General features: G+C 39.9%; 1 protein-coding gene across 13 annotated transcripts in view; it reads left to right on the top strand.

Annotated features, from left to right (window-relative positions):
• The window catches only part of PLEKHA5 (pleckstrin homology domain containing A5), a 275009-nt gene that overhangs the window by 183369 nt on the left and 69050 nt on the right, over positions 1-22590 (top strand). For all 13 annotated transcript variants that reach the window (XM_084635411.1, XM_084635405.1, XM_084635414.1 and 10 more), the window contains exons 8-11: positions 4318-4418; positions 6030-6145; positions 14341-14793; positions 22051-22519. In XM_084635411.1, the coding sequence (XP_084491537.1) occupies positions 4318-4418; positions 6030-6145; positions 14341-14793; positions 22051-22519 (1139 nt within the window). The remainder of the gene's footprint in view (positions 1-4317; positions 4419-6029; positions 6146-14340; positions 14794-22050; positions 22520-22590) is intronic.

Below are 22590 nucleotides of genomic sequence, written 5' to 3'. Positions count from 1 at the left end.
TAAACAAGTTAGTTTAATCTAAGTGTTTTCAGAACTCACTAGTTTATGTGGAGGAGAAAATACCACGTTGCCTTTTCTAGAGTTTTTTTTTCATATTCTGGACTAGGGAGGAAAAATGATACATAGTACCTCGTAAGGGTTTGTCTGCATAGCACTTTGGAGCACGCGGGATTGAGCCTTCCAGCCTGGATTGACAGACTTGGGGTAGAAGGGCTTGTGCTAGTGCTCTAGAAACAGCTGTGTAGACAGCTCTTTAAAGCTGCAGTTCAGACTCTGTAGCCTCACCACCTCTGTAGGTTTCAGAGTCCAAGCTCCAGCCCAAACCAGAACTTCAAAGAACTGTCTACACAGCTGTTTTTAGAGCGCTAACGCCAGCCCCACTAGCCCAAGTCTGTCCACCCCAACTGGGAGGCTAGCTCCAAGACACTGTGTATATGTCTACACTGCAGTTCAAGCCTGGGCTTGAACCTGAGCTCAAGCCTAACCCCCTTTGCATCCACACACCATTTGGGCTAACCTAGGCCTCAAAAACCAGAGTCCCAGGACCCTGAAGGGTCTGAGCCTTATTGTTTCTTATGTGCACATGGCCCCAGCTTGACTCAGGTCCCAGAAGTCCTCCATATGTTTCCCAGAGTTCCTGACAGCAGAGGAGTAGCGCTTTGGGCAGCAAGCATGGCGGCCAGAAGTTCATTACTGCCTGGCTGAGCCTGCTCCCCATTCCTGCTCTGGTTCCTCCTTGCTGCTGTGCGGAGTTTTTCCCCAGAACAGGGAGCAAAGCTGATGTGCGAGAAGCAGCTCCCAGCTGCTAGGATGTTGTGGGTCACATCACTCCCCTGGCCATGCTGAGTCAGGAGCTCTGTCACTCTGTGTTCCTGCAGGAAAGCTGCTTAATACTTGCTCTGCTGTCTGGCCCTTGCTCCCAGACCTCCCCTGCCCTCTCTGGGGCTGTGTGTGCCAGGGCGCCTGGACTCTGTGCACTGTCGGGGCAACGAGTGGGAGCCAGCCCCAAAACCTCATAGAGCCTTCTGCGGCTTGGTCTCCATCTCCTCCTCGCTATGGGACAGCTAGGGACTGGCTCCCATGACATACAGCTCAAATGTCAGATTTGCACTACTCAGTGTTTTTGTAGTATAAATCTAAAATTCTGTAGAAACTTTAAATAGTTCAGGATATGGCAACATGTGTGATTTGTAGTGACTGTATTGTAGGTCTTCAGTCCAATTAAAGTGCTAGAGAAGGAGTGTAAATATATTAAAGAGCATAAACCGTTGTCATGTGAGATTTAAAACATTCAATCTTGTAATTGAATATGCCTGACTTCAGTCCATAATTGGAAAGGATGTGCAAATTGGCTCAGAGGCCAACATTTTTAAAAACTATTTTGAAATTTTTCTGCTCTCTAATGTATTAGCAAGTTGTACTGAATAAACAGTGGGATGCAAGTAGTTCTTTTGTCCCTGTCTTTTGCCTTACACTTTTTCAAAGATGAGGAGCATTGGAGCAACTTCTTTTGCTGAAAGAGACAAGCTTTTGGACTACACAGAGCTCTTCTTCAGGTGTACAACTTCCACACCTTTTTCAGTCATTTACACATGTGCAAAGTGGATGCAAAAGACAATTATTCTGATTGGGAAACATTTTACACTTTAGACCTTGATCTGCAAAAGATCCGTGCACACGACTAAGTCTCATTGACATCACTGAGATTACTCATAGGCGGCATGTATAAGAGGCTTGGGGAGGTTTAGCCTCCCCAAAAATAGCTGGCCATACAGGGGGCAAGAAATGCCAGCTGTGGCACAGATCACCTCCCTTTGGAGGCACACTGGCCAAGTACCCTTGGAGCGCCACCCTCAGAAGCTCCCTAGAAGTGGGGAAACCACTTGCACCTGGACTGACCACGCCCTCACTCTGACTCTACTCCCTGAGGCATCCCACCCTTGCTCTGCCTCTTTGCCCCAAGGCGCCCTGCCCTCGCTTGCCCTTAAGGCATGAAAAAAACAACACTTTTAAAAATGACAAACACACGCTCCTTCTAGCGTCCCTTAGCTGAGTTGCTCCAGCATCAGCATGCACAACCTCTCACTGGCTGGCCCAGCTATGGGGGTACTCCTCCTGCTGTGCATGCCAATGCCAGAGCAACTCAGCAAAGGGGTGCATGAATGGAGGGTGGGTTGGGGCCACGCTCCCATCACTTTTATGGATCTTCCGCTGCTCGCATAAGCCTCCCCAAACAAAAGTCATCTGCCATATATGGGATTACTCACATGCATAAACCTTTGCAGTTATAACTGTGAAGTTATAAAAAGAAAAATAGAAGATAACTTTAAAAAAAATGTTCCCTTCCTTGTTCTGCACCTTTTAATGCAATATTTAGACATTCACGTTTGTTCTGTGGGTGGTTGTTATAGTGAAATCATAGAATCATAGAATATCAGGGTTGGAAGGGACCTCAGGAGGTCATCTAGTCCAACCCCCTGCTCAAAGCTGGACCAATCCCCAATTAAATCATCCCAGCCAGGGATGTCAAGCCTGACCTTAAAAACTTCCAAGGAAGGAGATTCCAAATGTTCTCATTATATTTAAATCTTTATCCCCAAAGTAGTAATGTGAAGAAGTTAACTTGCCCATTGTGAAAAGATTTATATTTGGACATGAATGGCATAGCTCTTCTATTATAGTTTGCTTTGTAGGCTGCATGCTCAGTTTGGAAAAATGCTATCATTGTGCTTCATAGCTGTCATCCAATACACTTTATGAACAAATGGTGTCATCTGTGGAAGCGTATCTTAAGGTATATTAAGGCTAGACATGCACTGTCAGTGAAATACAACATTCACCCAGTAATTTCTGAGTTGCAGATTCTTGTTTCTCCAGTAGTCACAATGTGTCTCTACTGTGGGGGTGTTATTAGTAACTCCTTAGTTAAGCTTATGTTGAGAGAGTCAGTTAAAGCACGATTAAAAATCCGATTTTCCACTTCAGTGATTGAATTTAGTATCTGAGTTTAATACAGATCTTCAGAGGACAACTGAATTTCCCATAGTATTTGATTAGTAAAATATTTATGGTTTTCACAGGAAACGTTTTAAAATGAACCTCCTGTGGCTATCCAGACAGGAGCGTTGGTCTGACTATCTAACTTTAGCAAGCCTGCTGGGGCACTCACTCCTGTGGCATTACATCCCAGAGAGGCTGAGTAAGGACATGAATTTGGGGCACAACGAGGAGGTGGAAGACTTGACAGTGGGATTGCCTGCCAACCCCTCAGTAGCACCCACTCCCAGACCCCTACCTAACCCAGTTCCCTGGCTGGCCCCAATGCCCAATCCAGCTGTTTGGTTCCATGTCCACATTCTTTCTCTTTCCCTCCCTTCAGTAACTTCCCTACCACTGTCTTGTGCCATGAAAAGCTTATACGTTAAACCAGGGGCGAGCGAACTTTTTGGCCTGAGGGCCACATCGGGTTTCCAAAGTTGTATGGAGGGCCAGTTAGGGGAGGCTGTCTCTGCCCCAAACAGCCAGGCGTGGCCCAGCCCCTGCCTCCTATCTCCCCCCCCCCCACACACACACCCTGTTTCATGCCCACTGATGGCTCCCCCGGGACTCCTACCCCATTCACCACCCCCTGTTCTCTGTCCCCTGACCACCCCCGGAGCCCCGACCCCTGACTGCCGTCCCATCCAACCCCCCCTCTCATTCCTGACTTGCCCCCTGGGACCACTGCCCCATCCAACCCCCCTGTTCCATGCCCTCTGATGGCCCTGACCCCTATCCACACCCCCGCCCCCTGACAACCCCCCCCAACTCCCCTGCCCTCTATCCACCCCCCCGCTCCCTGCCCCCTTACCGTGCTGCCTGGAGCACCGGTGGCTGGTGGTGCTACAGCCGCGCCATCCAGAACACCGGGTCAGGCCGTGGCTCTGCAACTGCGCTGCCCAGCTGCCCAGAGCATTGCGCCGGCGGCGTGGCGTGCTGAGGCTGCGGGGGAGGGGGAACAGCAGGGGAGGGGCCAGGGGCTAGCCTCCTGGGCCAGGAGCTCAGGGGCTGGGCAGGAGGGTCCCATGGGTCGGATGTGGCCTGCGGGCTGTAGTTTGCCCACCTCTGTGTTAATCAATCTAATGTTAAAGTAAAGTACTCCTGGTGTTCAATCTGGACACTGGCCATCTACTGAAATCCATCGTGAAACACTGAATACAGTTGAATTCTCTGATTTTCAATGAATGAAAAACATATCCATTTGACATGGGGAAAAGGAGTCTAAATGTATGTATTCTGTGTATAAAACTGTTGTTCTAATCAAATATTATATTTTAGATGAAAAAGAAGAGGGAATATTGGGGAGCATACTTCTACCTAGTTTTCAGATATTGATGCTTTCTTCTGAGGATCATATTAATCGCAAATATGCTTTTAAGGTGAGGGCATTCATTTTCAGTTGAAACACATAGAGTGCAGAACTCTTTTCACTGTGTGTTTATGCAAGATAGGATAGACAGAAACAGCCTCTGAGTTTGATTTTGCATAATACTATACGCAGATGATCCAAACAGTGGAATCTAATCAAATGAATTCATTGTGGATATAGACAGATAATTGCTAAACTTGATGAAGGCGCTAACCAGGCATATTTCATCATTTTGGAATTCCTTTATTTTTAATTCACAACTCTTAATAAGCACATCTTGGTGGCTTGGAATTGCAGTCTCCATATGGAGCTAGGCTATGTCTACATGGCCCTGCAGTTTCAACAACAGGAGTGTGAATCACAGCACACACTAACGTGCTGCACTGTAATTCCCCTGTGTGGACACTGTGGGCATGAACTAAAGGGTACCTTGTTGACGTTAACTTAGTCCTGGTCAAAGAGGATTAAGTTAATGCCAACTAAGGCTATGTCTACGCTAGAGACTTTACAGCGGCACCGATGCAGCTGCACTACTATAAGATCTCTCACGTAGCCACTCTTTTTGTTGACAGGAGAGAGCTCTCCCATTGACCTAATTAAACCATCCCCAACAAGCGGCAGTAATTATGTTGGTGGGAGAAGCTCTCCCGCCAACATAGCACTGTGCAGAATACCACTAAACGCCGGCGAAACTTACGTTGCTCAGGGGTGGGGTGGTTTTCACAGCCCTGAATGACATAAGTTTTGCTGACATAACTGGTTGTGTAGACATGGCCTTAAGTACCTTTTACTTCCCATCCGCAGCATTCACACAGCATTCATACATCTCAGCCCACTAGTGTGTGGTGCAGTTTTAACCCCCTTAGACCGAAATGCAGGGCCGCATATATAAGCCCTAAAATGTATTTTCCTCTATTGTACACATAGTTGTTTATGAAACTGGGATTACTAATATATGCACACCGTGCTCTGTCTCTTGAATTTTGGGAAAAAACACTTGAGGCATTTACTATGATGTGAATGGATGAAAGAAAAAAATTGAGTTTAGCACTTAAATTTCAGTATTAGACAAACTATTTTGTGTTTATATGTTTATTTTAGTTGGTATATTCTTTAATCATGAGTAAAGTCATCCCTTACATATTCTCTCCTAACATGGAATTTCATTTCTTGGCTTTGAGTTCCTTTTTGGCTGTCCTTAATGACTGTTGAGCTGTACATCACTGAAAGTTACAATGGTGAGTACAAATTAAGACTTACTGAATTTTTCAGAGTGCAGAAAATGTATAACTTAATATATTATTTATATTAAGTTAATGTTTTATGAACATCAGTATAAGATTTTTGATAGCAGAAAGATAGGAATCATTTCAGCAGGGTACATGCACAGAGAAGCAACAATTACAACTTTCAAGATAATTCTTTTATTAATATAATTTCACTGAAAGAAAAGAACAACAGTGAATTATATTGTTCTTGTACGAAATGTTTTCTATAAATTATTTGTAGAGTTTTTTCATAAACCTAACAACAATGGAGTAAGAAAACAATAACATTTACCTTTTTTTCTTTTACAGAAATCTTGTCTTTTTATTACAATGACCTTGTCATTTCCAATCAGGCAGCTCATCCAAACATGAGGACCTATTATTTCTGCACAGATACAGGGAAGGAAATGGAGTTATGGATGAAAGCCATGATAGATGCAGCACTTGTACAGACAGAACCTGTGAAAAGGTAATGCAGATTGGCAAACCAGTAGAACAAGGAGTTAATTTCCAATAGTGGGTTTGAGTTCGTTCACTTAAAATGTAAGGTAATTCAGCTGTGGTTCAGCCCCACCAGTGATAGCAATGATGAGAGCACTTGTGGGGTATGTCTGCACTGCAATTAGATACCTGTGACTGGCCCATGCTAGCTGACTCAGGCTAAGGGGCTATTTAGTTGTGGTGTAGACATTTGGACTTGCACTGCAGCCCAAGCTCTGGGACCTTCCCACCTCACAGGATCCTAGATCCCAGGCTTCGCCCCAAGCCTGAACATCTACACCACAATTAAACAGAGCCTTAGCCCGATCCCTGCTAGCCCGAGTCAGCTGGCATGCGCCAGCCACAGGTTTTTAATTGCAGTGTAGACATACCCATGCTTCTTGAGAGTTTAAAGCCTCTAACCTTCCTCAGAATGACATGGTAGTTAAAATACTAATGGCAGCCAGCACTTCGTTTACGTTTGTGCGCCCATTGTTGCTACTACCATTTGATCTGAACCAATGGCAGTAATGGTGGTACATTTCAAAAGGAAAAAAAATTCCTATGAACATGGACACAACAAAGAAAAAAGGGCAAAAAGGTGAAAAATCAAGCCCACCGCACTATTAGTAAAGCTCAAGAAAGACATTTGCACACTACACACTGTATGTGATAAACTCATTCCTGCTTCATGATTCTAGTGTCCTTGCTTCAGGCAGTATGCTGATAAAAATTGAAAGTCCATAAGGAATGCTCTGACCAGTGCTGCTTTAGGCTCAATGCTAACAGTGTTTTGTAGATACATGCATCTAACCTGTAGTATTTTGAGAGCTTCTCCATTACAAGTGTTCTCACTGACCCTTTTACTTCTGTCCAACGTTCAGAGACTTAGGGGGATGATAGTCAGACTAACAAAAAATCAGAATATACTTAGATTTAATATTAAATATAAGTTAAACAGAAAAAATTCAGAACGTTTAGCTTTAATCCCAGCTAATATCCTCGAAGAGAACATTAGTTACTATTAGCTTGTGTTTTTTCCCCATCATCTTGAAGACAGAGTATTAAAATAGAGTAATTTTTTCATTAATCTGTGTGTGCCTAGCTCTTTTCATATAGTGATTATTACAGATTATTAAGCCTCCCAATGTGCCTCTGTGAGATAGAGTATGGTAGGAATACCTACCCATTGTATATCTGGGTAAACTGAATCCCAGAAGTTAAATGACTTGCCTGTAATTACACATGGGAAAAGCTGGATATAGTAGTCAGGAGTCTTGCTCCTCTGGTGTAGCACTTACAGGGGTTCTGAAAGGTATTCGTAACACAGGCTACATCTGAGAGTGGTTGTTTCATACTCCACGTCCTGCCCCGTTCATGATCACATCATCTATCTCTGAAATTTGACCTTTTTACACTACTTCATGTTTGTATTAATGAAATTTAATATGTGCAGTATTTTAAAGGTTAAACCTTTTGAAGATCAATGAAAATGTATTCTATGCGTACTGAAAAATATCATTGGGGTGTCAGTTCTTAAGATTTAAATTGTTATAATTTGACTTAATGATTCCACTGATCACTTTATCAAAATAATGTAAGATATTCTCTGAATGTAGTATTAATCTTTGGGGTGTGAGGTAGCTTTTTTCTGTCAAGAGTGCTGGAGTACAGAACAAGAAATTAAAGTCTCCTCGCTCCATATTTTAAGTCCACCATCCCCTACCCAAAGGGGTGGAAAGAAGTGCGCATTTTCTTACCGGTACTAAAGGCCTCATCTGTCAAGTGGTCCCCATGACTGCTATCCAGTTTTTCTGTGACAGCTTCTGCAGTCTAATTATATTTTAATACCAAAATCTAGAACAAATTGAACATGACAATGTCTAGGAACAGTGTAAAATAAATTTTAATTTTAATTTAATAAATAACACCAGGAATACTGCAGGGATTATAGCATTCCATTTCATATTTAATTCAGTGGAAATCTTCGTTTTCAAACTTTTACAACTTTTACAGTCTTTTCACTTGGGCACATCAGAGCACCCCAGAATCTACCTAGAAGGGTCTTGTCACAAGTTTTAGGTCCAGCTTACCTAAACCTGGACCGTATTCCTAAAATACTTTAGAGTGGGGCTGCCTTTCTGTGGATCCTGTGCTTAGGAGAGGCAGCAAATCATGGACAAACCTATCAGGCCAATTCTGTCTACTTTAGCAGCTGAATATTGGAAAACAATGTCTTTAAAATGTTAGTGGGTGAAGGGATTGGTGGTAGTGAACAGAGGATCTAGAACTTCTGACCAGCAAGATTTCCCTCTTTTGTGCGCTCTTTATTTTCTCCATGCAATAGTCTTTGTTATAGTAGCAGTGGATGGAGGGATGAGGTGAAGACTGAGGAAGGGAGGGATGTGTGAGTGCTGCAGAAATCTGTGTTCTGTCTCAGATAATGGGTTTGCGTATTTTATATGGGGTCTTGGTTATCTTAAGATATGTCTGTGCTACACTGCAGTGTGGACTATGGAGGTGTAAACTGAAAGAGAACTAATGTTAATGTGAACTAGGTGCCTTAATAGTTCATGACAGCAGCTTCCATACAGAGCAGTTAGGTCGCAACAATTCACACCCCCTGTAGTCTGCAGCAAAATGTAGATACGCCCTTAGTTGTGTCAGGGTTGTAGGATTTAGCCTTAGGTTTGTGAGTATATTTTAAGGGGTTGATACTGCAGTCCATGTTGCATGCAAAACTAAAATCGGTCCCCTTGAAAGGCACACTAATAGTCTTGAAAGAATTAATTGAACAGATACTTTTCAAGACTAGCAAAGTCTCTTAGGCTTTTGTATCTTTAGCTATAACCAGAGGGCGGGGGGAAAGCAGACATCTGTTTCTGGTGAATCAATCTTTTGGCTATAAAATCAGTCTTTAAAAATGAACTGTTTAGCAGGATATGATCTTGTACACACTGTAAAATAAGTATTGGCTCCCCAGGCAAATCTGTTAAATATTATCTATGACCTCATCCTTAAGTAACCTGATGTTTTAGCATTCCCGTAACATATGGGATAAAGTGCTCTTGGTTGAATCATCTAATCAGCAAGTGCTTTTGTCTCTTTATTTTAATTTTTTTCTTCTTGCTAGGAGTTGTGTATCCTAAATATAATTTTCCTATTGAATTTTACTTCAGGTACAATAGGTAGGCTAGTATTCATCCAAACTGATGCTCAGCACCTTACTTCCATACCTTTTGTTTTCTGAAGTTAAATTGCCTATCAATAAAATGATATATTTATTTAAATGTAGAAGTTTTGCTATTTCACGAACAATGGCATTCCTGGAACTTGCTTGTACCTAGGCCTAACAGTCTGTAAAATTGTGCATTTCAGCTTTAAAAAATTCCAGCCTGCAATTTTTCTGTCTTTTGTGGATATGAGAATAGTTATTCTTTTTCTGATGAAAGCATTCCTTTTTATCCAGATTTGCCCTAAAGTGATTTTTACCTCCCCCGTTTAAAGCCTGCTTAAAATAAAACAAAATTTGAGGTGAGGAAACAGTTACTTTATTTCTTTCTTGGATAATTGATCTTGAATGATTAATAGCTTAAGTCGAGGGTTTGAGCTTTTGGTGAAAAATCCTATGGAGAGCTAATGAGAGAGGAGAATCTTTGATAAATTCCTCAAAAGCCCAAACTGGTCCTTATTGCCATTCTTACCTGTTGTACAGTGAATAATTTGGTGAGTTTTCCGGATCATTTTTATATATGCAATGGAAAAACACTTGATTGGTGTGTTTGAGTGAAATGACAATTATGGCTTCTTTCCCTCTATCCCAAATATTTTAAAAATTGAAATAAAGTAAGCATTTTTGTTACTTCCATAGGAAAAGCACTGAGTGTATATAATATTGTAAGGTGCATATTCATTATGGTTGAATTTATTTTGCCCCATAGGCTTAATTGTAATTGCTTTTACCTGAGTAAGTCTGGCTTTATTTTTTTAAATGGTAGACCTTTACAAACTTTAACCAGGTCCTCAGGGTCCTACTGATCTCAAATACTTTAATCTATCAGGAATCCACTTAGACTTTTCATTCATAAAATGTGACCTGAAACAACCGCTTGAAATTGACAAACCATCGGATTATTTCCAAATTAGATCACCACCATCTTAATGATAAACCATAGCAATGTAGGTGTTTTTTTGCCTGCTGTAGTGATGTTATCAGTGTACTACTCATGTCATTTTCTTGTGCTGATCACCTAGTGCAGTACACTATTTACCCATGATTGCTGTGGCCTGTGCCACAGCCAGTTCAGAAAGTAAGAACTGACAAATCTAACGTATGTCTTCACTTTAAGGGCTAGAGTCTGCCATATTAATGTACACTGAGTAGTCACTTATTTCTTGAATATCAGGGAGTAAGGTACTATTCAGTGTTCGTAAAGGTGGCAAAATCAACCCCTAGATGACTCAGACACAGGCATTTATAGCAATGTAAAAGTTAACAGTGCTGTTCAGTTGTGAAATTTGTTTCTGAATTTTAGTGTCTTACCTAAAGTTACTAAAGATAGGAAACAAGTAATCCCAGGCTGTGCCATCAAAAGCCACCTTGGCATCAAGCAGGATGGTAGAAACAGGGAATCTTTTTACAAGGTTAGGTTTATTCTAGGTTCCCAACATTTTCCAATGTAAACATTATTCCTCTTTTTTGAAAGCTCTGCTGCCTCTTGGTTTGCAGCAGGAACTTGAAATTTGGCAGGGGGATAGTCCAGGTGTGAGGGAAGTACCTGACAACATAAAAATCCATTCAGACTTTGTCATGTTCTAAGCAGTTGAAAATTGCTATTTTCCTCTATTCTGCTCAGTACATCTTATTCCTGGCTTACTGTCAAAACCCCTGAATATTCTGTTAGCCCTGTGCATGCATCGTCTTCTGGATTTGATGTAGACCTAAAAGGAGGAGAATCTGGCAGTGGCAACAGTTTACACCCCACCCCCATCAAAATACCCTTCAGCCTAGGTGAAGATGCCCTGATTTGGGGACCAGGAGACCATGAGTTAGTCTCTGCTTCTACCCACTAGAGTTAATAATTTTTGGTCCTTCACAACCCTTACTATTGACAAGGCCACCTAATTATATGAGCTGGGAGTAGAACTCATAATAGCTAATTTGGCAGGTCCACATCACTCAGCCACCTTTCACCTCGGAAAGAATCTGTCAAATCTAAATACTTTGCTGTTCTGTCAGTAAAATGGGGTTCCCCTTAGCCTGTGCACCTCATGCGGTTGTGTGTGATCATGTAATTAAAGACTTAGTGCATAAGTGCAAAGGGACTGAATTAAGTTGCAAAAACTACCTTAATTTTGGCATTTTCAAATTTTTTAGTGGTGGTCTTAGAAACTTTTAACATTCAATTTTTCGTATCTGTAATTATCAATGCTGTACCTCTTATTATCTGTGAGAGGTCTTTGGCAGAACCTGACATCCATTTTCTCTTTTGGGTAAGTCGTTTAGTTTGGGTTCAATTGTGTAAGAGAGCACATTTTTAGAAAAAAAAAAAATTCACAAGTACTTGCTTAGGCAAAAATACTGGAATGTTGGTAGACCAAGAAAGAGAAGTGCTTATGGCATGGCATGTGCTTATTCTTCTACCCAAAAAACCCTTTGAAATTCCAATGAAAAAATCATCAGAAGACTTAATGTTGCCAGATGCCATGTTGACCTGATAGCAGAAAACATAAGATGGATCAAACATGGGAATCCACCAACACTGCAAGAAACAGTTCATTGTCCTGATGGATGACATGTTGATGCAAGCAGCCACAGAGATGTACATTTGAGTATTGGTTTGCATGTTTCTCAAGTGCCTTTCAGCCTGTATGTTTTCTGCCTCTAACAGCTGGGCTCCTGCACACCATGAACATTGCTATTTCTGACTGAGATACGTTAAATACATTCTTTTGTAAAAGTCAAACTTTTTTCATACTTCACAGATGGGTGAATGTAGGGCTAGGGGTTATTGTATCCCTTCACTTCTCAGAGATTTCATCAGATAATTCACAGCAAAGTAGGACAAAGTAGGACTTGCATAGCTTTAACCAGTGGCTTGTCCACAAGAACACTGAGGGTATTCATGCCTGCGCTGCAAAAAAGACTCTTAGCAGCAACTCTGAGCCCAGATCAACTGACTTGGGATCACAGGGGTCTCTCTATGGGGCTGAAAATAGCAGTGTAGATGTTCAGGCTCAGGCTGGAGCCTGGGCTCTGAAACCCGGCAAGGGGATTGAGTCTCAAAGTCTGAATTCCTCCAAAAGATGAGACTCCTCTGAAAGATGACTAGATCAAAGCACATTAATGAACTGTTAATGTATGTCACCAGGGTCCACATAGACCCTTAGAGTGCAGTAGGCTAGTGCAGGGTAGATTCACACGCCAGCTTGCTGCAAACTAAATATTTGTATAGACAAGCCCTTGTAACTGCTCTGAGTTTGAGTATTTTAACTTGTTTTTAGGAAGGAGATACAGTGGAGGAAGAGTTACAGTATATCCTACCAATTTGGTAGATCTAGTTGACCTAGCAGATGCATACTCATACAGAATTGCCTTAATCTTTCATTAATTCTCATAACTGCCCGTGTAGTTTTAATTTGTTTTGCTATGTTAACGGTCTTGAACCAAGAGAAATGTACCTACAAAAAAGGCTCAGTTCCACTCTAAAACTACACTGCAGAAATGGTTTATTTTCTTCATTTGTAAGTCGTTAGTCTAGTTGAGCTAGCACTTGTGGCTGGGATAGGAGTTTGTGTCAGTCTAAGAAATTCCTTGTAAAAACATTTAAACTAGTTCATATATCTGCAGTCCGTCTGTGTAGGAGTTGTTACAACATATTAATAGAACTCCTTACCAACTGCTTGGTATTAAAAGGCATGATTCTACTTAATTTGTAAGCATTTCACCAGTGAAGTATTTGAAAAATAAATGTCCAGAATTCTTGAAGAAACTATAGGAATAATGGGTAAAACTTTCCAAAGGGAATTCAGTTTCTCAGTAGTTTAGGTGCGTATGAAAATTATACCCAACATGATTCGCTTGTGAAAATATTCTTAAAGTATTTATGGTTTAAATAAACTTCTGGAATGATGCTTAATATTTGTCATACATTTAGGCCTAATGCTCAGAATTCAAGTGAACATAAATCAGTGTGCGTATGCAATTACTTAGATTGCATGGAAATGGACACAATGGGCTGCTTGCACTGATAAATAGTATAATTGGTGATATGCATCTCAAAGTACTATTTGCACATGCAATTGTCAGTTGTGATACAAATTAGGCACACAGTTGGAAACTTAGGGCTCAAATGTCCCAGTGTTGAAGCACCCTTGACTCCTTGAAACACTAGAATTTAAAAAAGAAAATCATTAAGCTCTCAAGGTATACATTTCTATAACTTGTGTAATATAAATACTGTATAGCAGTTACAGTTTGGTTCTAAAAATATATATAATTATTCTGTGCCACAGTTCCATAGTCAGCAGATATTTTCCTCCTAAAATTAAGGAAGCCACAAGCATTTCCCACAAAATATACAATAGCTGAAATGACAACATACCAGAGAGAGGTAATTGATGTCAGTGACCATATAAAGTTTAAAATATAGAATAATGTGCCCATTATACATTGAAATGACTAGCATAGTGAATTATGAGCTAGACAGGAACATAATATGCTGCCATCTGAAACACTTTGGTTTGAAGTCAGTCTGGATTTTAAGCTGTTTGCATTCCAGAGGCTTTGATTCCTGAGAAGAGCCACAGAGTATGTGCTGTTCCAGCCTTTGGGAAATTTAATATCTGCTCTTCCAGTTTCTCTAGCTTGATGACAACCTGTTCAGTGGCCACTTACCATGATGGTATAACTTGGAGTTTGGATTGGTATGGATATTCCTAAAATAGAAAGAAGTGGAGGGGAATTCTTAAACAAACAAACAAACAAAACCTACTACTGACCATTTAAAACTGGCCTGGATTATTCTCCCAAAGACAAGCTGTTACATCTTATTGGTTAGACAATGGTCTCTTAGAACAATCTGGAACCCGTAATAATCAAGGGGTGTTTTTTCAAAAGCAAATACTTCAGCTATTACATTTTGTGTGTAGTTATGTTGTTATGCCATTCCCTTCTCTTTGCAGAGTAGAGAAGGTAACTGAAAACACACCATCTCGAGAAGTGAATAACATTTCAAATCACAGAGTGTTAATTAAACCAGAGGCACAGAATAATCAAAAAAACAAAGAAGTAAGCAAAAATGAAGAGAAGTCGTCTTTGGAAGCTGAAAAATATGGATTTCAGAAAGTTGGACAAGATAAACCCTTAACTAAAATTAATAGTGTAAAGCTAAATTCAGAATACAGAACCTTACCAGTGAGTGCACTTCAGGCTGGAAACTACAGACCAGTTCATTTAAATGGGTCTGAGAATAAAGCTGTCAATATTGTGGCGGAAACTGGAGATGGAGGACAGCACAATACAGTTCACGCACATATGGAGTCTGAACGAGTCATACAGAGAACTAATTCAATGCTTCAGTTGGAGCAGTGGATTAGAATTCAGAGAGGAAAGGGGCAAGATGACGAAACAAGAGGGTAAGCAATTTGATTATTTTTTTTAATTTAGATTTTCTGTCAAAATATCTTGGTCAGATTCTTTTTCAAGTGTGTAATTGACTCAATATTACATTCCCATAAAGTCCAATTTTTGCCTTAAAGAGGTTGTCATGCATTATTGTGCACACTGGTTATCTAGATACACAATCTAAGTAGATAGTAAGAGACGGTCTCAAACAGTCACTTAGCCTCGGTAAAAGTTTTTGTATTTAAATGGGCACTGCCAGCTAGTTTTTAGGCACAAAATTTAGGTTGGGGAAGAATATATGAAATGAGGTAAGATATGTCGGGGGGAAGGGGGAGTTTGGGGGGGGGGTATTTTGTTTTTACAATTGGCGTTGCTGGTGACTTTAACATTCCTTGGTAGTATTGTGTGTGTAAATATCTATTAATGCATAAAAACAAATTGAAAGCATTTGGAAACAATTACATCTTTTTTTGGGGGGGGGGGGTTCAAATTGAATGAAATTCAAAGAGTAAACAGCCCCCATAAATGAAGAAGAGTAAATTAGGAATTAAAACAAAATGTTTGCTAAATTCAATCGTTGACTTCAAGGAATACTTAAAGTGAGACCAGGAAATAAGACAGATGTAAACTCCAAAAATACGCATATTAAACACAAACAAAAATATTGCATATTCCTGTTAAAACTTTGGCATGGGGTTTGTGTGCTTAAGAAGGAAATGTACAGATAAGTAGATTCTTGTATTGTCAATTTAGGTGATTACTGTGAAATGCACGGATTGTTGGAAATGTGATTTGCCTTCTCCTCTGCCCTTCCTTTCCATTCCCCTCTCCCATTGGTGGGGGTTCTGACATCAGAGGGAAATCATCCCTCTTTCTCCCCTGTCTTGTTTCTGTGTTCTTCCCTCAGTTGCCATCATGGTAGAATCAGTTCATTGGTGAGTAGTGGATTTGAACAGAGGTGGTAGGTAATTTATGTGGTTAAACAAGAGGGAAAGCACTGACAAAATGCATACACCATATGAGGAATTAGAATATTGAAAGTAGAATTAAGTATCTGAGCTGCATATTAAAGCTGGTCAAAAACCCCTCTAAGTGAACTTAGCCTGTATTACAGTGCAAAGTTTTCCCTAATGAACCATCAATATGCCTCAACTGTGACTGGAGGGAAGTGAGAAGTTAGTCTTGGACTATTACAATGCAAACTTCAGATGTAGTACACCTGGGGGAATTCTGTACTTGTGAGCTGTGCTCTGTGGGGTCCAGTGGCCCCTAGTGGCGGCCAGCAGCTCTGCAGCCCATATCTATGGAGGAAAAGGAAATTCTGTGCAAAAAACTAAGTCCTGTGCAAATTCTGCATACACCGAGGTGCAGAATTCCCCCAGGAGTAATGTAGTTAAGAATTTTCCATTCCAGCACAGAGAGTGGTGATTCTTTAAAACACTTGTTTTTAACCACTCCATGAGGAAAAGTCCCTGTTCGTGAAGCCTGAGCACTGCCTGAGCACTGTTTTTAAAAAGATTTTATACTATTTTTTTAAAAAAAAGTTAAAAAGAAAAGTATATCCTAAATTTTATCATTTGGAGTTTGTCATGCAAATTCATCTAAATTCATGTTAATCGCTTTCTTTTCTACATATAACCATGCTTATGGCATAGCACCTCCAAAGTCTAACGGTGCATTCCAGTGATTAATCAGAGAACTTTAAAGTACCTCCGTGAATCATTGACAGTATTAAATCTTGCCGTGTTAGCAGTTGTTCTGCATGACAGAAGCATAGGGACGTCACTTTCAGGATGTCTAACAGGCAACTGCATTGTATGGCACCCTAAACATGAGTTTAGAATATTTATTTCTCAAACTTCTATTAAAATTTTTTGCTTTCAATTAAATTTTTATGGGAATGTCACTGCAGGAGGAATTTGGAGAGTGGGAAATTATGCCCTTCACATTGTAGGGAGTACAGAGTAAGGAGGAGGTAGGTTGACCTGAATAATCTTTGCTGGAATGTTCCTAAGATCTGTTCTTTGCAAAGCTGTGAAAGTTTACCTTACTCTGACTCAATTGCTATAGCTCTAGAACAGCCCCATCATTAAATATAATTGGTATCTGAAGGTCAAATAGTATTCCTGATATATTTGTGTTGCCAGTTGATCAATTTTAATTTGTACTACATGGAGTGACTATTAAACCTTGACATTTATCATGTTGTGTGTGCTTGGGCAATGAGAACTTAACACAGTTTTGTGATGTAATTAGATTTTTTTAAATTAGAATTAAAAAATTGTGTAACTTGCATCCAGACAGTGATGGTTGAATAGATGTTGTTTTTCAATTATGAACAAGGATAAAACCTTTTGGATTTCTCTTATCATTGCTCCAGTGCAGTATTATGTTGGCTGTATTCCAAAACACACTGATTTCATTGTGGAAGGTGTATAGTGGAAAACATAAACAAAACATTAACTGGCAGAACAGAATCTCCTTGAGCATAGAGATCATTTCTTATTTAAATGTGGATGAAATTGGTAGCACAAACAATATACTTAAAAATGAAGCTTGATGTAAAGCTGATCAGCAAAGTGGAATTAAAATTGGGCTTGTGCCCTTCTTTGATTTTTTGGGATACATAAAGGTGGCCTGAAGGTTTTTTTGTTGTTGCTGTTTTGGGAAAAGGGTTTATAGTGCTCCTTTTTTACACTAGAAATTCAGGTTTTGTCTAGACTAGAAAATTTCTGATTTGGAGAACTAGTGAAAAGGTGACATCACAAGAGAATGAAAGATGAGCTATTGAGAGGGGAAAGGAAGTTTTAATGTTAAAACTGTTTTGTTTTTCAGTAAGGTTGGATTTTGTTGGTTTTTAATAAGACCTATTTAACTTCCATGACTAACATTTTGGAGAAGGGCAGCCTTTGTTTAAAGACTCAGCATCCTCAACCCTTTTACTGAGGTTCTTTTGAAAAAGCATCCATGAGACCTCCCAGAGTTTTCCAGCTAAATCAGGGAAGACCAAACTTGATATTACTGTACTAACATTTCTAAGGTTAAAAAAAAAAGTCTTAAGGCTTTATATATATCAGAGCCAAAGGCACAAGCCCAATTTATTTTAAAAAAAAACAAAAAACAAACCCTTACAGACCGCCTCTATAAACTACAGATAAAATTTAGAATTTCAGGGTTCTGGGGTGTTTATAACATTTGTTAGTTTTGATAGTAGGTAAAAAGTTGCTTATCATAACAGTAAGCATCTGAAGAATTACTTTTTAGGAATACTTTTAAAGAGTAGGGTGACCAGATGCCCTGATTTTATAGGGACAGTCCTGATTTTTAGGTCTTTTTCTTATACAGGCTCCTATTACCTCCCACCCCCTGTCCCGATTTTTTATACTTGCTGTCTGGTCGCCCTATTAAAGAGGAGCGGATACTCCACCATTATAGTTCTAAATAGCCCAAAGCACTTCAAGGGCAGAAATAATAGCACAACTATTAAACCCTGAAATTCTGTATTCCCTCCGCCTTCCCTTCCCCCTCCACCCCCCCACCCCCCCGCGGCTGTCCTTTCGCATTCATAGTACGTTCAAACTAAAATCAGTAGATTGGGAGAGATCAGTAAATTTTCCATAGGACAGTTTGTGCAAGCCAGTAGATGTCCCACAAAATAGCTCATGTACACGATTTTTTTGTAAAAACATAAATTATAATAAAGGATGTCTAGACATTAAAGAATAAGTTGGAAGGGGTACTGCATCTGATCTTGATTCCCCTTGCTGTTTATGTTTTTCTCACTTGCTGTGTGAGAGATTTACACAGAGGGGACTGTGACTATTCAAGGCAACCAGGAAGACTTTTGAACAGCAAAAGTTTTGTCAAATAATCATCTGAAAACTGAAGTTGTCCAGTCTTCTGTTACATTAACTGTAGGTGTTAAAAGTAACAGTAGTAGGTAAACATTTTCGACAAAATAGTGATTCAGCTAACTGTTCTTACCAGGGCCACCTCTAGGTTTTTTGCTGTCCCAAGCTCCAAGAGCACAACTGCCCAAGCAAAACAAAATAAAATAAAATAAAAATGATGGCCGGAATGCCGCCCCTGGAATTGTGCCGCCCCAAGAACGTGCTTGATTTGCTGGTGCCTAGAGCCAGTCCTGGTTCTTAGTTGTGAGAAGTGTGTGTGCCAAATATCTGCATATTTGTAGTCTTCGTTACAGAGTACACTCTGAGTATATTCTTAACCAAAAGATTAGTCCCATACATAGTTTTGGATTCCTCTACCCTATATTTTGAAGAGATCACTTAAATCTCCTCCATTTTGCCATTTTCCTCTATACTCTCACATGAGGCAGTCTAAGGAAACCATTAACCGTACTCTTTATGATTGAGGGGCATTTTTAGCCTTGAGCTTGTAAGGCGGTGCTTTTTGTACATATAGGTCTGAGAGCACTCTGTAAGTCACAGGATTGAGCACGTAGAAAGCATATCAGCAAGCTCTCTCCCCATTTAGAGTAAGTGAGTTAACTTCCAGACTGGAACAAATCTTAGATCCCAGCAATAATCACATGCAATGGAGACATTCCCAAAGTTTTAAAGAGTTTTTTTATCTTGCAGAAGTTTTTCTATAAATTGAAGATTTTGTGGGTCATTTATAATGCCAGCCATAGAACTGTTCCTGCAGCTCAGCAGTTTACATGATGGATTACTTAACTGCACTTGTCTCGTGCTGCCCATGAGGCATCTTGCTTTGAGTAGAGGTTTTGTGTATCCTCATAACACTGACAGCCCAGCTTTGGGTTTAATCACTGGATTGAAAACCAGGGCTTCATTTAAGGATTTTTTTTCTAGTGCTAATAATTAGTAAGAAGTGGTGGGTGTTTAAATCTTCTGAAATTCCAGAACTAGGAACAAATAGTGGGGGTAGACTTTTTTAAATTACAATTTTTCATACGTTAAAATACAAAAAAAAAAATTACCCAAATTAGACTGGGTTTTCAAAGACGTTTAAAGGAGCCAAGTGCCCAATTCCCACTGAATGAGAGTTGAAATTCAATGGGAGATGGAACATCTAGCTCCCTGGGATTCCAAATCCACTGGAAAGTATAGGTAAGGGGCATTTGGATGTGTTGTATTGAAATACAAAGAAACTTTGAGTGCTTGTTCATGTCCATTGCATGCTAGGTGTGTGCATGCCATGTGCAGAGATGCGGGAGATGTTTTTCCGTTAGTGGTATCCATAGGACTTGGCCCTAGCACCCTCTGGAGCCCACACACATGCGCTGGTATGAGGGGCGCTGCCAGCTCTGCACCCTCTTAATTCCTTCTTACCACCTGTGACGGTTACTTGGAACCACCTCCTTGTTCTCTTGGAAGTCTTTCCCAATGGTTTGGACTCTGTAGTCTAGTTTATATAGTTTTTGCAGTTAATGTATTTAGTTATCAATCAGCATTAGTCTATAGAATGTAAATAGTGGTCCCAGTCATCGAGGGACATCATCCCAGGGACTGGGAATGCCCCCATCCCTGGGCTGCAAGCCGGGTACCTCCTGCGGCAAGCCCATGCCAGTGAGCAACCCGCATTTGAGCTGTTTTAAGTCCATCAGGGAAGCTCATGTTAAGAAGAAAACTGGCAACTGTGCACGTGGCACGCGCACACCTAGCCTGGAATGGACATGAGCAACACATCTCGAAGAACAACAGTTAGGAAAGGATAGTGACTGTTTTTTGTCTTTTTCATAATTACAGCAGTGCAAATGCACATAGTTGGGTGTAAGCAAAGAGGATGGTCTTGAGAAGAGACTTGTTTGGAAAAACTAACATTTTTGTATACGATTAATTTACCTATGTACAAAATGGGGTAATACTTCTGGGAGGTTCTGTGGATTGATTCATTGGTATTTGTAAAGCACTTTAAAGCAGTTTCCATCTGTGGTTCTTGCAAAGCATTATAGATCATAGTAAATGTTCAAAATTATTTATTTAGTTTAACTTTTCTATATTGCATGACTGAAAGGTAAATAGTTACTACAAACACATTTTTTTAATACTTATTTTGTAAGGCGCTAATTATGCTTAGGTCTTAACGCTGTTTTTAATGTGCCCTTTGCCGTAACCCACTAATTTTCAGTTCCAGGACCACAGTTAGTGATTCAAACAGTTAAAAGGCTCTGATAATAAGATGTTCAGTGCCTTTCACCTCTATGCTGTTAGTTTGAATTTAGCCTACTTTACGTGTGACTGGAAGATACCAGCTCATGCCTGTTCCATGTCCTGAGTGAAATGAGTTACGCGTTATTCTCCTTCTCACTAGAAAAGTGTCAACATCCAAAAATCGCCATTACAAATGGCATTAAATCGAAAACATCATGACAGGTCAGACTCCTTGGTCCAAGACTAACTTCTCACTTCACTCCAGTCACAGTTGAGGCATACTGATTGTTCATTAGGGAAAACATTGCATTGCCTGATCTGTCACTGAAGGACTTCAGTTTTCAGAACTGTTAATCTGGTATCTAATTAAAGAAGAGTTTAAATTCACACACAAATTAAAAAGTAAAAAATAGCATTAAAATTATGTTGTCTTGTAATACAAAGAAATAATTTGTTGTTTGTTCTGATTGGGCTGATTTACGTGAATGGTTTATCTAAGATTGCAGAATATAATTGCATTAGATAATTATTACCATTTTTTCTGCCTTATTCTAGCCATAATAAATAAATGGTTTTGATATCATTTTGCAATTATCCGCTTTTATAGACAGTCAGTTTTTGCCTGTTGATTAATTTGTGTTGGAACAAACAATATAAGATTTAATTTTAAGTTTTAAAAGCTTGAAACTAAACTATTCACCTTGCAGGTTTGAGCTGAAATAAAAACAAAATAAAAGATCATAGGGTTATGTATCCCAAGTATCTGAAACATCTGTTAAAGTTTATAGGAGTTGTAGGTGCACCTCTCAGGAGCTGACCCAGAAATAGGTAGTAAGTAAACTGATGTAAAGATTGGATTTGTATGAAATATTGGGTTGAATAATTAATCCAGTCAGTGAAGAGATCCAGTTGTATCATATGTAATATATTCATTTGGCATACTTGATTTTTCAGTAGCCTTTACTGTTTCCTTCATAAGATGGAGAGCATAGATCTTTTAAAATGTGATGCCTATAGTATCTGAACAGATTATAAAGTATTATATCTAAGAAGCGTGGAAAAGAAATTAGATAACTTTGTATTCCCATTATAGCAGTATCCTTCACTATTAATGGAAAACTCTTGTTTCAGCATAATTTCATATCAGACGCTACCAAGAAATATGCCAAGTCACCGACCCCAAGTTGCACCCCGTTACCCAGAAGGCTATAGAACCTTGCCAAGGAACAGCAAAACAAGGCCAGAGAGTGTTTGTAGTGTGACACCATCAGTTTATGACAGGACCATAGGACCAACAACAGCTGAAGAAAAACGGAGATCCATGCGGGATGACACAATGTGGCAACTCTATGAATGGCAACAACGTCAATTTTACAATAAGCAAACAACTCTTACTAGACATAGTACTTTAAGTAGCCCAAAAACCATGATCAATATTTCCGATCAGGTGATGCATTCCATTCCCACATCACCTTCCCATGGTTCCATAGCTGGTTACCAAGGATATTCCCCTCAACGGACATACAGATCAGAAGTGTCCTCACCGGTGCAAAGAGCAGATGTAACAATTGACCGCCGACATAGGACGCATCATGCTAAGGTGAAATACTTTCCTTATACATAGTTAATAAGCCAACTTATTTCCAGTTTTCTTCTTTAAATAGAAAGCGT

Source organism: Lepidochelys olivacea, assembly GCF_965140295.1.
Source record: "Lepidochelys olivacea isolate rLepOli2 genome assembly, chromosome: 1".
Classification (NCBI taxonomy): Eukaryota; Metazoa; Chordata; order Testudines; family Cheloniidae; genus Lepidochelys; species Lepidochelys olivacea.
The sequence above is the reverse complement of the archived record's forward strand: the minus strand, read 5'-3'. Positions and strand labels throughout refer to the sequence as shown.